Here is a 16,829-nt window from a genome sequence, read left to right as displayed (position 1 = left end):
GCCTAAACCGATGAAGCAAAAAGTACAAAACAGTGTGTCTTTTTTCAAAATTGTTGCTTTTTTTTGTTTATAGCGCAAAAAATAAAAACCGCAGAGGTGACTAAATGCCACCAAAAGAAAATCTCTATTTCTGGGGAAAAAAAGGACATCAATTTTGTTTGGGTACAATGTCGTATGACCATGCAATTGTCAGTTAAAGCGAAAAAATAGCCTGGTCATTAAGGGGCAAATCCTTCCGGGGCTTAAGTGGTTAAATCTGTGCATCAGAGTTGCCTATATTTACTGCCAGAAATGCATGAAAGGTGCACATAATACATTTTATAAGAAGGATGGTTGCAAAACTACATGCCAAAGAAACCAGAAGTCAACTAGACAGTGAAACAGTCTTTGGAGCAATGAACAATTCTTAGATTATACAAAGTACATGTCTAAACAATTAACTTTGATTATACGATTTGGGATTGAATCTGTTATATTGCAAGTAAAAGGCCAAATGCAATTACAGCTTTACTGCCTTTTGCCAACTGTGGCAAGTTCAGGTATAAGCCATGAGGTTCTCTCTCACCTATACATGGTGTATCTCCAACACGTCCAACCATTTTATTAGTAATTCCACCAGTAGAGGTCGCACACGCCACATTTCCTTGGCTGTCAACAGCCACAGCACCAACGGTTCCTGTACCTCTACAAATAAAGAAACAAAATATCAGTGTAGTGCAGTAAGTACACCTCTACACTCCAGCACTGATTTATTAAAGGAGTTGAGAATGTGCATATTAAAAACAAAAAAAGAAAGAGTTAAGATTTACATTAATTATCCAAACACAGGTAAAGCAGATTATTGTCAATTTTATCCATCCAAGACTAGATGACTGAAGTGAATCTTCACTTGACACTGGCTCTCTTGGCTCCTCCCCGCATCAGATAACCCCCTAGAAGAAGCACTCTCCCGGGGGGAGAGGGGGTTACCTTGCGGGCACACACCCGAGTCCAGCATTCGGCAGCCATAAACGCCGAATGCAGGACTCGGCCCTGCCCCCCGGCAGCCGCATCATTGGATTTGATTGACAGCAGTGGGAGCCAATGGCTGCTCTGCTATCAACCTATCCAATCAACAGTCTATAACCCCCTAGCAGAGAGACGACACGTTCCCGTGGGACAAGTTCGAGGGTTCAGGTAAGTAAACCTTCTACAGGATGCATTAACCACTTCAGCCCTGTAAAATGTTACCCCCTTCCTGACCAGAGCACTTTTTGAGATTCGGCACTGCGTCAATTTAACTGACAATTGCGCAGTCGTGCGATTCTGCACCCAAACAAAATTAACGTCCTTTTTTTCCCCCCTAAATAGAGCTTTCTTTTGGTGGCATTTTATCATCTCATCGGTTTTTATTTTTTGCGCTATAAAAAAAAGTGACAATTTTGAAAAAAAAAAAACGCAATATTTTTAACTTTTTGCTATAATAAATATCTCTCAAAAATGTGTATTCTTGTACACATTTTTGGTAAAAAAAAAAAAAAAAGAATCGCAATAAGCATATCTTGATTGGTTTGCGCAAAAGTTATAGCGTCTACAAAATAATTTTATGGCATTTTTATTATTCTTTTTTTTTTTTTTTACTAGTAATGGAGGCGATCTGCAATTTTTAATCGGGACTGTGACATTATGGCGGACATGTCGGACAATTTTGACACATTTTTGGGACATTGGCATATTTATACAGCAATCAGTGCTATTAAAATGCATTGATTACTGTAAAAATGTCACTGGCAGTGAAGGGGTTAACCACTAGGGGCAGTGAAGGGGTTAAGTGTGTCCTCGTGTGTGTTCTAACTGAAGGGGGGAGGGGACTGTGTAGGGGAGATGAGAGATCACTGTTCATACGAACATACAATCCGTCTGTTCTCCCCTCAGAGAACTGGAAACTGTGTTCACACACACGGATCCCAGTTCTCGGTGTGCCCCGAGCGATCGCGCGAGCCTGGCGGTGATCGCGACTGCCGGGCACTCACATCGGCTCCGTTGGTGGCGGCACGCGCCCCGTAGTGCCCGAATATGTTACCAATGTAACATGACGGCGATTCGCGCAGCTGAGCCATGTTGCTGCAGTACAACTGCGGTGGCTGGAAATCTGGTGCAGCTCTGCATAGAAGCCAATCAACTTCCAGTGTTTTTTATTTTTCCAAAGCTTAACTGAACAAGCTGAAGTTAGAAGCTGATTGGCTACCATACACAGCTGCACCAGATTTTGCACTCTCCAGTTATAGTAAAATCAACCCCAAAATGTTTTTGCATTTTATCAAATTTCATGTTCAGTCATACAGCAGCAGCACACCCAAAATGAGCATGGGCAGCGGAGTCCTAAACTGCAAAACTGAAAGATCATGAACTTGAGGGTCTCAGAATTTGAAAATATTGTATATTAGAGGTCTCACTTATTGCAATGTATTTAGCTATTTATGAAAGAGGAGTGTATGCAGCGCTAAAAACATAAAATTAAGAGTCCATATTGTTTAAGACAAAGTCCTTGTTCAGGGAAAAAATGGGAACCACCCACGGTGTAGACAGACACAATTAGGTGAGCATGAGCATATCCTCCACCAAACATCACCACACCAGGCCGCTTACCAAACAAAATGGACCACTGAATTACAGGTGGTCAAACAAGCATGTCCACAGCGCCACGAAACCACTTCAATTGGATCATAGATGGCTGGGTCTTGTAGTCTCACCAAATGGAAATTCATAGGTACATGCATAGAATACAAGAAAGCAACTCCTCATGGTGTAGTATTTAAAACCAGGATACATTTTATTAAAAACCAGCCAGGGTACTCACATTTTGTTAAATAAAAACAGGCATGTCAGAAGCTGCAGTCTGTCATGGATATCACTTGTTTCCAACCACAAAGATGGCCGCGATCGGCACGTTACAGCATTGTGACATCAGAGCTCCACCCTACGCAGCGTTTCATCCAATGGAACGTCTTCAGGGGAGTGGTCAGAGCTCGTCATATCCTCTTTATATAGGAGGGTGGGCGGGATAAAAACTCCCATTCCCCCTGCACTTCAAGCCTCTCTCATTTGCCGGAAGCGGAACCACATCATAACTGGATATTTACACCACGGCTTAGACATACATGACCAGACACACCCACGGTGACCATGCTTGGGGAGACCAGATAGGAAACATTATACTGTATACTAAACTAGTTTCTGAGAGCAGGAAGGAGAAAGAACTGGGCCAAATTGGAAACAATGATAATAGATACATAAAATGGAAGTACTCAAAAATATCAAAACATTTTAATAAAAGTAAAAAACAAAATATTAATAGAATTTACAGCTTAATCAAAAAACGACTATAAAATAGACGCAATGCTGACATCTAGTGGTTGAAAACAAGTAGTAGTACAGAAAATATAAATGCATAAGAACAACATGGGAAAAAACTAAAAATGCTAAAAAAAAGGAATAATAATCAAGGCATTCAGCTATTGTTGATGTTGATAGAGGCATTGCCATCCCATTCTATGTTTAAGCCAAATGGTCTGTAAGATTTTAAACAAAAGCAGCTGGTCGTGACTTCACAGGAACAGGAAGTGTGATTATTCACAGTGGCAAGGAATGGTAATGCATTTCGAAGCTACAGCTTCTTCATCAGACCATGATCTGATGAAGAAGCTGTAGCTTCGAAATGCATTACCATTCCTTGCCACTGTGAATAATCACACTTCCTGTTCCTGTGAAGTCACGACCAGCTGCTTCTTGTTTCCTGCCTCCTGGTTCCCAGCATTTTCTGGATCCCTGTAAGATCACACCAGTGCCCCAGGCTGCAAAGGGAAGACATTTATGAGACTCCAGGACTGGCGATTTTCACTGCATACTGAACTCATCTAATTTAACCTGTGAGTTACTACTTGTTTTTATTAAATATATGATTTATACTGCACTCAGTCTGGCGCCCCTCTGTTCCCATTTCTACACAGAGCTCATCGCTTCACTCTAAGGGAGCTGCCTCCAGGTGCTAATCATACAAGATCTCGGATCATTTATGGACATTATGTTTTAAACAAATGTTTTAATATCATGTGTGCTTATTCACACACATTTTATGTATACCTATATTCCAGTTGTTATATAATTTTATGTTATCACCATATCTAGCGCCGCTGTTCACCCTTGTCTTCATGAGAAAGGGCAGCTGTACTCAGACTGAATAGCCCAGTATCTGTTGGACCCACCTTCTTTGTTGACCTTGTCCTCCTACCCCCTCTGGTCCCTCGTTTGGCTCTGTTTCTTTTTAGACTGGCTCCCTCCATGGGAAAAAAAATGATCATTGTTTAATCGATGATTGGTAGATTGGGTATGGTTATGTTTATGGTTATAATCCCCCCAGTAATCACCCCCCACCATTGTCCCTCTCATATGTGTAGGGACCCCCTGGTGAAAAATTTCCATGGTGGCTCCAAGAATTATTACTTTGGCCACGTGGGGGTCCTGGTTGGGGATGTTGTACAATGTACCCGTTACCACCACAATGTGCACCCTCTCTGTAGAGAGCTACAAACCTATGAAACCCCTGAAACCACTACCATTGCTGGTCTTTAGCTACTACAAAGAATACTAGTGCTGCTAGCAAGTTTATCAAAATTTGCTTTTGCTAAAAGGTCCTGACCAGTTGCAGGGAATTTGCAACCTGTTTTCAGATGCATAGACGTGCTCTTAGCATTTGCACCTGCAAGATAACGCAAAACTAGAAACACTACATTACCACAAAGTAAACGGTGTATGTGTTAATAAGAAATACATTCTACAATCTATGTGCTACAGTAATTCTATTAGCATTTTAAATGATAGATATTGCTTTCAAAGTTTTTTACATTCATACCTAAAAATAATCAGTCAAAAAGAAACCTGGCAGGACAGGGATAGGAACAGCTACTGCCAAATTGTTTTTGAAGCAACATGCTTAATTAAAAATAGGAGATAGAAGATACAATCTGGCTTCTATTGTCAATTTCTTGTGTTCTAACAAAATGTAGACTGGGCACTATGGGCGTTAAAATTATATGGGTGAGTGGTCTTTAATTGTTCTTAGGAAGTGTTCTGCAGCACTTTAAATATGCACATGTACCATCACATCCTGCATGCAAGTCCCAAACATGGCATCCTATCTCAAAAAAAAAAAAAAAAAAAGGGAAAAGACTTTCCAGAGTATTAGAGTATCAGTCATGGTTCCCATGGAGCTGGCACTCAGATTTGCTATGGGTTGGATACAATTGGATATATGAAAAATGTACAAATATTCATTATACTCACAAGGTGAGAATATTCACAAGCATAGCATACAGTCCACACCGGACGTATGTATACATTATATTTCATCATCCTTTTTTGCTCTTTTTTTTATTGATTTATTGATTACTTGCATTATATCAATAATTTTCATACATGTTTAGTATAGGGGTTGGTCTGTAATTTATGGATTTGGGCCTTATGGGGGTCGATCCTGGACACTGACATTGACATGGAGTGTTATACCTTTTTTTTTTCCTTCTGCCTTTTGAAGGTTCTGATGGCACTGTATATCTTTGGACTGTCTGTAGACTGGCTCCACTAAATTAGATCATCATCCGATAGCTACCTAAAAAGTGCGTGGCAATTCAATTTTAAAAATTTTTCACACTGTTTTTTTTTTTTCTGCATGGTGTAATTTTTCAAGCTAGGGTGCATTTGTGTCATTATTTGGAGTGTGCCTGGATGCTTTGTGTCTGGTTGGCACTGTGTCTGTTATTGTTCAAGTCCATACAATGACAAAGGCTCTGGATGTTGTATGAGTGTTTGGCGAGCCTCCTACTCTGGCAGTCCTGGAAGCTGTCATTGACCGGTATGCATTTCACTAGTGTAGGCTTTCCTCTCAGCATCTGTTTTCCCATTAGTGGCACACTTGGTTTTGACTAGCAACCATTGGATTGGAATTATGCTTCCTGGTGACTGACAGGGTGAGAACCATGAGCCTTTTGCAGATCTCATTTGTATTTTCCATATCTTTGAATGTACTTACACTGGAGTGCTTGGCGCACCCGATGGTATTATTGGTATGTATGTGTATTTGTGCTTGTGCAGTCCATTGACTTCTGATGGAGCATTGGTGTATATCAAGGGTCTCAAACTGGCAGCCCTCTAGCTGTTGCAAAACTACAAGTCCCACGAGGCATTGCAATTCTGACAGTTACAAGTGACTCCCTCAGGCAGAGGCATGATGGGACTTTTAGTTCCACAACAACTGGAGGGCCACCAGTTACCCTGGTGTATAGCAAACTTAGTAAGTTTTCATTTTTTATGCTTTATTTTTACATATTTCTAAGACACATAATCATCCCCATTATTTTTTTTTTTTTTTTATTGTTGTCCAAGATGATCTGCATCCTTCCAATGTCCTTTATTTGGGGGTGGAGTTGCATCTTTGTCCCCTCCCCTGTTACTGGGTGCAGGTTAATAGAGGATGTTCACTACTTGTGTGTGTGTGTGTGTGTGTGTGTGTGTGTGTACTTGCATTATATCAATTATTTTCATACATGTTTAGTGTATGTATGTGTATATATATATATATATATATATATATATATATATATATATATATATATATATAAATAAAATATAATATAAGGCCGGGTTCACACCTATGCGAACTGGATGTATGTTTCCCTGCATCTAATTCACAAAGCAGGAGAATGTGACTGGCTCTCTATGGAGCTGGTTCACATATCTCTGGGGCGGCTGCGGTGCGCACTGCACAGAAATGTGTGCATCTCTGGCTCTGTTTTAGGGCCGAAACCAGGCATAGAATCGGCCCCGATTCATCACTGAAACTGAGAACAGGGACGCACAGTGTTCCTGCGTGATCTGCAGCCGGTTCCAGTTTAAACCAGCCTAAAAGGTTGGAACACATAAATGTAGGCTAGCTCTGAGGAAGAGGGACCATCCCTCAAAATGCATCAGCTTTGTCTACTTGACGGACTTGCGCCTGTTGTGGGTTGTATTCTAGGATTGTGAGTATAATGGATTTGTGCGCTTTTCAATTAAAACTTTTTATGGTAATGCACTAGGTTGGTGCACCTTTTTATTTTTATGTTTCAGTTTGGTGTCCCTGCACCCTAGAGGGCAGCAAATCATGCATTAATTGGTGATCATATTTGCGATTTACTCTGGGTGGTGCCATCTGATAGTTCATGGTGGAAGTTTCCATCCATCCTGGTGTCTCTGAAGATCAAGATTGCCAAGAGGAGTCCCTCATCTTAGCGTGGACGTATCATTTAAAACTGAATATATACAGTACATACATACACACACACCGTGAAAACAGAAATTTGACTGGTTTCTATGGGCAATGCTTCAATTTTTTGTTCCTAACAACATGTCATATAAAAATGAACTGGTTTCAAAACAATATATTAAACTGAGCTTACAACTAACTTTGGCTTTGAAGCAAGTTTTAGATTTTTCTTCCATCTTTCTCTTGAGCGTTCAGTGATAAGATTTTCACCAGGAATTTCTGGGATGCCTTGTGACTTGGCAAACAGTGATGCCCCTTTACAAGTTAAAAGCACGTGATCTGTCTTTGAAAAAAAGAGCAAGAAGAAATTAGAGGATTAAACAAATTAGACAAAATCAAAATTACACTTTGCCATTGATTACTACAGATCACTGACATTAACCACTTGCCGACCGCCGCACGACGATATACGTCGGCAGAATGGCACGGGCAGGCATATTGGCGTATATATAAGTCCATGCCTGCCCGCGGGTGGGGGGCCCGATCGGGCCCCCCCCCGGTGCCTGCGGCGGTCGGCATTCGTTCGGGAGAGATCAGGGATGAGGGGACGGCCATTCATTCATGGCCACCCCCTCGCGATCGCTCTCGACGAATGGAAATCCCCCGTGACATCACTTCCTCTCCTGTAATGTAAACACAGGAGAGGAAGTGATGTATTCTCTCCTCCGTGTCGGTATTTTCCGTTCCGACACGGAGGAGAGCGGATCGGTGAGTTGCACCAACACTCTACACACACAGTAGAACATGCCAGGCACACTCACACCCCCCCTTTACCCCCCGATCACCCCCCCAATTACCCCTGCCCCCCAGTCACAGTGACACCAATGTCATTTTTTTTTTTTTTTTTTTTTTTTTTGCATTGGTGTCATTTGTGACTGTAATAACTGTTAGGGCAGTTAGAGTTAGCCCCCTTTAGTTCTAATGTACCCCCCTAACCCCCCCAATAAAGGTTTAACCCCGTGATCACCCCCCGTCGCCAGTGTCACTAAGGCTGGGTTCACATTGCAGCGGTTTATGAGAACGAATGTGATTCGCACCGCACTGCAGTGCAAATCACATCCGATCTCTGTGCGATTCGAGTTCAGCCATTCGCCGCACCCGCCGCACCCGCCACACCCGCCGCACCCGCCGCAAATTCGCACGGGACCCTTTTTTTGGCCCGCAGCAGAATCGGATCGCATGGGTGTTCACACCATGCGATCCGAGTTTGCAGATCGCACTGCGATATGCGAACTGATCTGGGGGTGTCAGTAACATTTCACTGACACTCCCAGCAGTTCGCATAGGGCAGTGTGAACTGCCGCCGGGAGGCATGCGATGCGGGAACCCGCCGCGGATTCGCGGCGTTTCCGCATCGCTCCAGTGTGAACCCAGCCTAATAAGCGATCATTTTTCTGATCGCCGTATTAGTGTCACAGGTGACGCTAGTTAGGCAGGTAGGTATTTAGGTTCGCCGCAGCTTTTTATAGCGCCAGGGACCCCCATATACTACCGCATAAAGCCCCCTGATTGCCCCCTAGTTAACCCTTTCACCAGTGATCACCATATAACTGTTACAGGTGACGCTGGTTGGTTAGTTATTTTTTTATAGTTTCAGGGCACCCGCCATTTATTACCTAGTCTCACTAGTGTACCCCTAAATTTAGGGGTGTCTACTTTCCAAAATGGGGTCATTTGGGGGGGGTTTGTGCCATCTTGGCATTTTATGGCCTTCAAAACTGTAACGCCCTTAGAAAGCCTGAAGGCGGTGCTTGGTTTTCGGGGCCCCGTACGCGGCTAGGCTCCCAAAAAGTCCCACATATGTGGTATCCCCGTACTCAGGAGAAGCAGCAGAATTTATTTTGGGGTGTCATTTCACATATGCCCATGGCATGCGTGAGCAATATATCATTTAGTGACAACTTTGTGAAAAAAAAAAAAAAAAAAAAAAAGTTTGTAATTTTCCCGCAACTTGTGGCAAAATATAAAATATTCCATGGACTCAACATGCCTCTCAGCAAATAGCTTGGGGTGTCTACTTTCTAAAATGGGGTCATTTGTGGGGGTTTTGTGCCATCTTGGCATTTTATGGCCTTCAAAACTGTAATAGGTAGTGAGGAGTGAAGTCAAATATTTACGCCCTTAGAAAGCCTGAAGGCGGTGCTTGGTTTTCGGGGCCCCGTACGCGGCTAGGCTCCCAAAAAGTCCCACATATGTGGTATCCCCGTACTCAGGAGAAGCAGCAGAATTTATTTTGGGGTGTCATTTCACATATGCCCATGGCATGTGTGAGCAATATATCATTTAGTGACAACTTTGTGAAAAAAAAAAAAAAAAAAAAAAAGTTTGTAATTTTCCCGCAACTTGTGGCAAAATATAAAATATTCCATGAACTCAACATGCCTCTCAGCAAATAGCTTGGGGTGTCTACTTTCTAAAATGGGGTCATTTGTGGGGGTTTTGTGCCATCTTGGCATTTTATGGCCTTCAAAACTGTAATAGGTAGTGAGAAGTGAACTCAAAAATTTACGCCCTTAGAAAGCCTGAAGGCGGTGCTTGGTTTTCGGGGCCCCGTACGCGGCTAGGCTCCCAAAAAGTCCCACATATGTGGTATCCCCGTACTCAGGAGAAGCAGCAGAATTTATTTTGGGGTGTCATTTCACATACGCCCATAGCATGTGTGAGCAATATATCATTTAGTGACAACTTTGTGTAAAAAAAAAAAAAAAATTTTTTTTTTGTCATTATTCAATCGCTTGAGGCAAAAAAATAAAATATTCAATGGGCTCAACATGCCTCTTATCAATTTCCTTAGGGGGTCTACTTTCCAAAATGGGGTCATTTGGGGGGGTTTTGTACTGCCCTGCCATTTTAGCACCTCAAGAAATGAGATAGGCAGTCGTAAACTAAAAGCTGCGTAAATTCCAGAAAACGTACCTTAGTTTGTAGATGTGACAACTTTTGCGCAAACCAATAAATATACAATTATTGACTTTTTTTTTACCAAAGACATGTGGCTGAATACATTTTGGCCTAAATGTATGACTAAAATTGAGTTTATTGGATTTTTCTAATAACAAAAAGTAGAAAATATCATTTTTTTTCAAAATTTGCGGTCTTTTTACGTTTATATCGCAAAAAATAAAAATCGCAGAGGCAATCAAATACCATCAAAAGAAAGCTCTATTTGTGGGAAGAAAAGGACGCAAATTTTGTTTGGGTACAACATTGCATGACCGCGCAATTACCAGTTAAAGCAGCGCAGTGCCAAAGTGTAAAAAGACCTCTGGTCATTTACCAGCAAAATGGTCCGGTCTTAAAGTGGTTAAACCAATATTAAATTTGTATTTTCTGTTAAATACAAACATTCAAGGATACATATAATTGAAGAAATGCGCATACATATTTGTAGATGACGTGATTGCCTGCTAAAATCTACCTGGTTTAAAATGCTAGTCCAAGTTTTAGTGCCAAATACAGAGTTTGTGTTCAGAGTTTTAACTACTTCCCACCCGGCCGTATATATACATTGGCCGGGTGGGAAGTAGTTAAAACTCTGAACACAAACTCTGTATTTGGCACTAAAACTTGGACTAGCATTTTAAACCAGGTAGCTGCCTCCTAACTGGACATTCAGGAACGTCCTTCAGAAAGAGGGGGATCGCGCATGTCTCGGATCGGCAGGAGGGCACTGTGATTGGCCATCCTGATCACATGACGGCCATGTCCAATCGCAGCCGTTGTGTGATGTAAACAAACAGCCGGTTGCTAGGCAATCGGCTCTCCTCTCCTCACACGGAAGTTGTCGATGAGGAGAGGAGAGCAGATCGCTGCAGCCGGCTGCTGATCAGTGAGTATGAGCTGTTTTTATAGCTTTTTACTCACTGATCACCAGTCTAGTATAAAACACACATGTCCCCACATATGTCCCCAAAACACACATGTCCCCAAATAATAAAAAGACATATCCCCAAATAATAAAAAAAACACATGTCCCCCACATATGTCACACTAAAATCACATGTCCCAATGATTATCTGCACACATATGTCCGTGATCACCTGCACACATCTGTACATGATCATTTGCGTACTTATGTCCGTGATCACACAAACCAATTATTGTACACTTAACGGATTTTTTTTTAACCAAAAACATGTAGCAGAATACATTTTGGCTTAAATTTATGAAAAAAGTCAATTTTATTGGATTTCTTTTAAAATAGAAAGAAGAAAATATTTTTTTTTTTCCAAATTTACGCTCTTTTTGCATTTATATCGCGTTTAAAAATAAGAAACAGAGTCATGAATAAATACCACCAAAATAAAGCTCTATTTGTGCGAACAAAATTATAAAAATTCCATTTGGGTACAGCGTAGCATGACCGTGCAATTGTCAATGAAATTGCGAGAGCGCTGCAAGCTGAAAATTGGGCTGGGAAGGAAGGGGGCGAAAGTGCCCTGTATTGTAGTGGTTAAATACAGTTTCAATTGCATTATTTGTGGCTGGAGGATCCAAATGTCACTTTGAAAATTGACCACTAGATGTCGCCATTTTTTCTATAATGTGGCACACAGGTACTCTTGTGATAAACTGTACATGCGTAGAAATAAAGTGGCAAGACAAATTTTCAATAGGTGAATAGAATTAGTGTGCACTAGAACGAATCATAAGTAGCTTAAAAAAGGGAGAAAATAACTTGTTAGTAGAACTAATAAACCAAAATATACTCAGACCAATTCAATAAGGACTTTGTGGGGTTGATTTACTAAAAGTGGAGAGTGCAAACTTCAGTGCAGCTGTGCATGATAGTCAATCAGCTTCTAACTTTAGCTTGCTCAAATAAGCTTTGACAATAAAATCTGGAAGGCGATTGGTTTCTATGCAGAGCTGTACCAGATTTTTCACTCTCCAGTTTTAGTAAATCAACCACGATATTTGTAGGCATTAATCCTTAAGTGCAGTATGCCACTTTCCCGAAGGCAGACCAATACTAAAAGAATACAGATAATTAGATTACTGTACTTAAAAATTTAATAGATATCTGCTCTGCAGTGTTTAGTGTTGTCACATCTTACATTACTTCTGTGGATTAGATGTCAACAGTAGTTTATCTAGACTTCCAACTGATAGGTAGCTTGTCAAAGGTCACAGAAGATGCACTTTGTCATATCACAAACACTCCCTAACAAACCTGAATGGGAAAGAAATCTTCCTACTTACAATTATATTTGACCTCAGAGGAAGAGTGACTAACTGTTGACGACTGACCAGAGAACAGCACTGTGCATTACAGGTCTCCTGAGTCCCGATGAGGGTCCCACTCCCGACGACGACCATCCAGAGCAAAGAGCACCCACTGTAAGTGCAAACACTACAATTACAGGCCTGAGGCCTCCCCTTAGACCACTGTCCATCCATAGCACAGTGTGCGCATTAAAGGCCTCCTCTGACCACTGGCATCCAGGGCACTGTCATTACAGGCCATCCATCAGACCTGAGACCACCATCCAGCACTGTGCAGCATTACAGGCCTCGTCTGACCACCGGCATCCAGACCACTGTGCTTTAGCGTCCATCCCAGTCAGACCCGAGACCACCATCCAACACTGTGCAGCATTTCAGGCCTCGTCTGACCACTGGTATTTCAGAGCACTTTGCATTACAGGCTATCCCTCAGACCTGAGACCAATACCAGCATCCAGAACACTGTGCAGCATAACAGTCTGCCACAGCATGGTGTAGCATTACAGCCACCGTCCACAGCATGGTGCAGCATTACAGCCACCGTCCCCAGCACGGTGCAGCATTACAGCCACCGTCCCCAGCACGGCGCAGCATTACAGCCACCGTCCCCAGCACGGCGCAGCATTACAGCCACCGTCCCCAGCACGGCGCAGCATTACAGCCACCGTCCCCAGCACGGCGCAGCATTACAGCCACCGTCCCCAGCACGGCGCAGCATTACAGCCACCGTCCCCAGCAAGGCGCAGCATTACAGCCACCGTCCCCAGCAAGGCGCAGCATTACAGCCACCGTCCCCAGCAAGGCGCAGCATTACAGCCACCGTCCCCAGCACGGCGCAGCATTACAGCCACCGTCCCCAGCACGGCGCAGCATTACAGCCACAGTCCACAGCACGGTACAGGCCTCCTCACTGTCCTCAGACCATCCAGAACACTGTGCACTGCAGGCCTCCTCCTCACCATACACATCCAGATGTCATGGAGGCAAGTCGGGCTCAGACTGAGTCCCTCTCATTTTCCCATCTCCGCTGCTGCATAAACTATATAGGAAATGTCGGCGTCTGTGACTAGCAGAAAAAGATAAGATCTATGGATGCATTTTACATTTGATCTTAAGGACAACAAGACCCTTTGCAAACCATGTGGAGCGACACTCGCTGGTAAAAAACACAACAAACTTGAAGCGTCATTTGTGGACAACTCATCCCCAAATTCATACAAAGTTAAGCACAGCACACTTAATTTCACTTTTATTTGGAACAGTCTTATCTATGTACATTGCAGGGATTTTGAACAAACATTGTTGCAGTCAGATTTCATACCTTTTGTCATTCTTAAGTAATAACAGTCTGGTTGTCTGTCCATGTTGTGCACTTAGTCACTGAATCTTAAATGGGAGAGATTTCATAATATCTATCAGCTGCGACTTTCCCCAAATTGAAGTATCTCACCAAAATATATATAGAAGAATGTGGGCACTATTCATTTTTGCACAACACAGGGAGCCTAAAGGCCTAAGGCCAGCCCTGGGAAAAGGCCATATATGTAGTATATTATAGAGAGACAACTTGGAGCTGACTGTGTGAGGTGAGAGACAGCAAAATCAGAAAACCTTAAAATGTTCCCAATAATTCAACCCCACAGATACAGAAAACCTTTGATGATGGGCCAAGTCAAGCCAGTGCACCACCACAGAAAACTATTTGCACTGCTCTTTTAGGCGCTTCAAAATACAAAATTGACTCTAATGGCACGTACACACGTAGCGGACTATCCGACGGACTTAGTCTGGCGGACTTCCCGCCAGACGGTCCGTCTGACTTTCCGAACTAGCTACTTGCCCACACACGGCACTTTTTCAGCGGACTAATACGGCGTACTAAGTCTGCCGTACTTTTGAAATGAACGGACTCGCCCACACACGCGGAGGAAAGTCTGCTCATTTCGAGCGGGTCTCCAGGTAGGTGGGGCCCGCGAAGGAGACGTCGCTGGCCCCGCCACCTGGTATGGACTTAAAGGGGAACCCCAACACCGAAAAAAATCAGCGTGGGGGTCCCCCCAGGTCCACATCAGACCCTTGTCCGAGCACGCTACCCTGCCAGCCAGGAAAGGGGGAGGACGAGCGAGCGCTCCTCCTTTCTGAGCCGTACCAGGCCGCGTGCCCTCAACACGGGGGTGCCTTTGGGAAGGGGGGGCCGCGCGGCCCCCCCACCCCAAAGCACCTTGCACCCTGGATACCGGCCCCCCACCCTATGTGAATGAGTATGGGGTACAATGTACCCCTACCCATTCACCTGTGAAAAAAGTACAAAAAAAAAAAAACACAACACAGGGTAAAAAATAATTTATTGCACAGCTCCGGGGGTCTTCCGTCTTCAGGGGTCTTCTCGCCGGACTCCTCCGCTATCTTTTGCTAGCGGAGGAGCCCGGCTTTCTTCCTCGCCACCGGCCTCTTCTTCCGACTTCGGGGGTCTTGTCCCCCTCTTCGGTTCTTCTGCTGGGCCACCACGCCTTCATATAGATCTTTTACAGGCGGTGGCCCGGTCTTCTGTCGCCGCTTCTGTTCTTCTCTTCCAGATGTTGACTCGTCGGGTCCTCCGCTCACAATGGCACGGACCCGACGCGCGGCGACTTATATAGGGACATCACCGGATGATGTCCCTGCCTATTATGGTGTCACAGTCCCAGCATCCTCTGCCAGCATCATCCCAGCATCACCGGATGATGTCCCCGCCTATTATGGTGTCACAGTCCCAGCATCCTCTGGGACTGTGACACCATAATGGGCGGGGACATCATCCGGTGATGTCCCTATATAAGTCGCCGCGCATCGGGTCCGTGCCATTGTGAGCGGAGGACCCGACGAGTCAACATCTGGAAGAGAAGAACAGAAGGCGGCGACAGAACACCGGGCCACCGCCTGTAAAAGAGCTTTAAGAAGGCGCGGTGGCCCGGCAGAAGAACCGAAGAGGGGGACAAGACCCCCGAAGTCGGAAGAAGAGGCCGGCGGTGAGGAAGAAAGCCGGGCTCCTCCGCTAGCAAAAGAGCTAGCAGGAGTCTGGCGAGAAGACCCCCGAAGACGGAAGACCCCCGGAGCTGTGCAATAAACTATTTTTACCCTGTGTTGTGTTTTTTTTTGTACTTTTTTTCACAGGTGAATGGGTAGGGGTACATTGTACCCCATACTCATTCACATAGGGTGGGGGGGCCGGTATCCGGGGGCCCCCTTATTAAAGGGGACTCCCGGATTCCGATAAGCCCCCCGCCCGCAGACCCCGACAACCAACGGCCAGGGTTGTCGGGAAGAGGCCCCTGTCCTCATCAACATGGGGACAAGGTGCTTTGGGGTGGGGGGGCCGCGCAGCCCCCCCTTCCCCAAGGCACCCCCATGTTGAGGGCACGCGGCCTGGTACGGCTCAGGAGGGGGGGGCACTCGCTCGTCCTCCCCCTTTCCTGGCCGGCCGGGTAGTGTGCTCGGACAAGGGTCTGATGTGGACCTGGGGGGACCCCCACGCCGATTTTTTTCGGCGTTGGGGTTCCCCTTTAAGTCCATACCAGGTGGGGGGGCCAGCGACGTCTCCTTCGCAGGCCCCGCCTACCTGGAGACCCGCTCGAAATGAGCAGTTCATTTCAAAAGTACGGCTGCTGCCTTCAAGAGTATCTATTTGAACTGATTTGTGGAGCAAAAAAGGACTCCCAGCTTCATTTCTTGCTATAAGTGCATGCTACTTTTGTGTTAAACATAAACCTGAACACATATTGTTGGACCTTGAACAAGTATGGATGTATGGACAAATGCTTGCAAAAGTGGGACATATAAAAGAGGAAGATCCTTACAGTGATAACAGACAATGGGAGTAATATGGTGGCAGCATTTAAATAAACCGCAGTAGCAAAAGAACCACCCAGCTCTAGTGAGGAAGACTCCATGATGGAAAGTAACTCCGAGACCAAAATTGATGATCTGTGGTGAGACATTTTTATTATTCGTTTACATGAGGGCACGGTTGACACCAGTCAATTATCACATGGATATGAGATGATTGATCAATGGACACCATCTGCTCTACTCTACTGGTGCACCTTTGTTATTTTTCCACTTTAATATTGTGTAAAAGTATTCCCAGAAGATATTAAGTGTTAAAACAGAATGGAACAGTAACCTTTTCTATACTTTATGCTTATTCCACCTGTTGCATACCAACAGATTGACATGGACCGGACACCATGTGTGGTGCATATCTTGCAACTTATGGTCCAGAAAG

At 44.2% G+C, this 16,829-nt stretch overlaps 1 protein-coding gene across 3 annotated transcripts in view; it reads right to left on the bottom strand.

The window, feature by feature from the left end:
• ASRGL1 (asparaginase and isoaspartyl peptidase 1) overlaps positions 1-16,829 on the bottom strand; it is a 128,834-nt gene that overhangs the window by 30,432 nt on the left and 81,573 nt on the right. For all 3 annotated transcript variants that reach the window (XM_077487398.1, XM_077487397.1, XM_077487396.1), the window contains 2 exons: positions 7,480-7,622; positions 566-684 (listed from right to left, as the gene is read on the bottom strand). In XM_077487398.1, coding sequence (XP_077343524.1) covers positions 566-684; positions 7,480-7,622 — 262 coding nt within the window. The remainder of the gene's footprint in view (positions 1-565; positions 685-7,479; positions 7,623-16,829) is intronic.

Source organism: Lithobates pipiens, unplaced genomic scaffold (assembly GCF_037356315.1).
Source record: "Lithobates pipiens isolate NorthernLeopardFrog02 unplaced genomic scaffold, aLitPip1_a1.2 Scaffold_18, whole genome shotgun sequence".
NCBI lineage: Eukaryota > Metazoa > Chordata > Amphibia > Anura > Ranidae > Lithobates > Lithobates pipiens.
The sequence above is the reverse complement of the archived record's forward strand: the minus strand, read 5'-3'. Positions and strand labels throughout refer to the sequence as shown.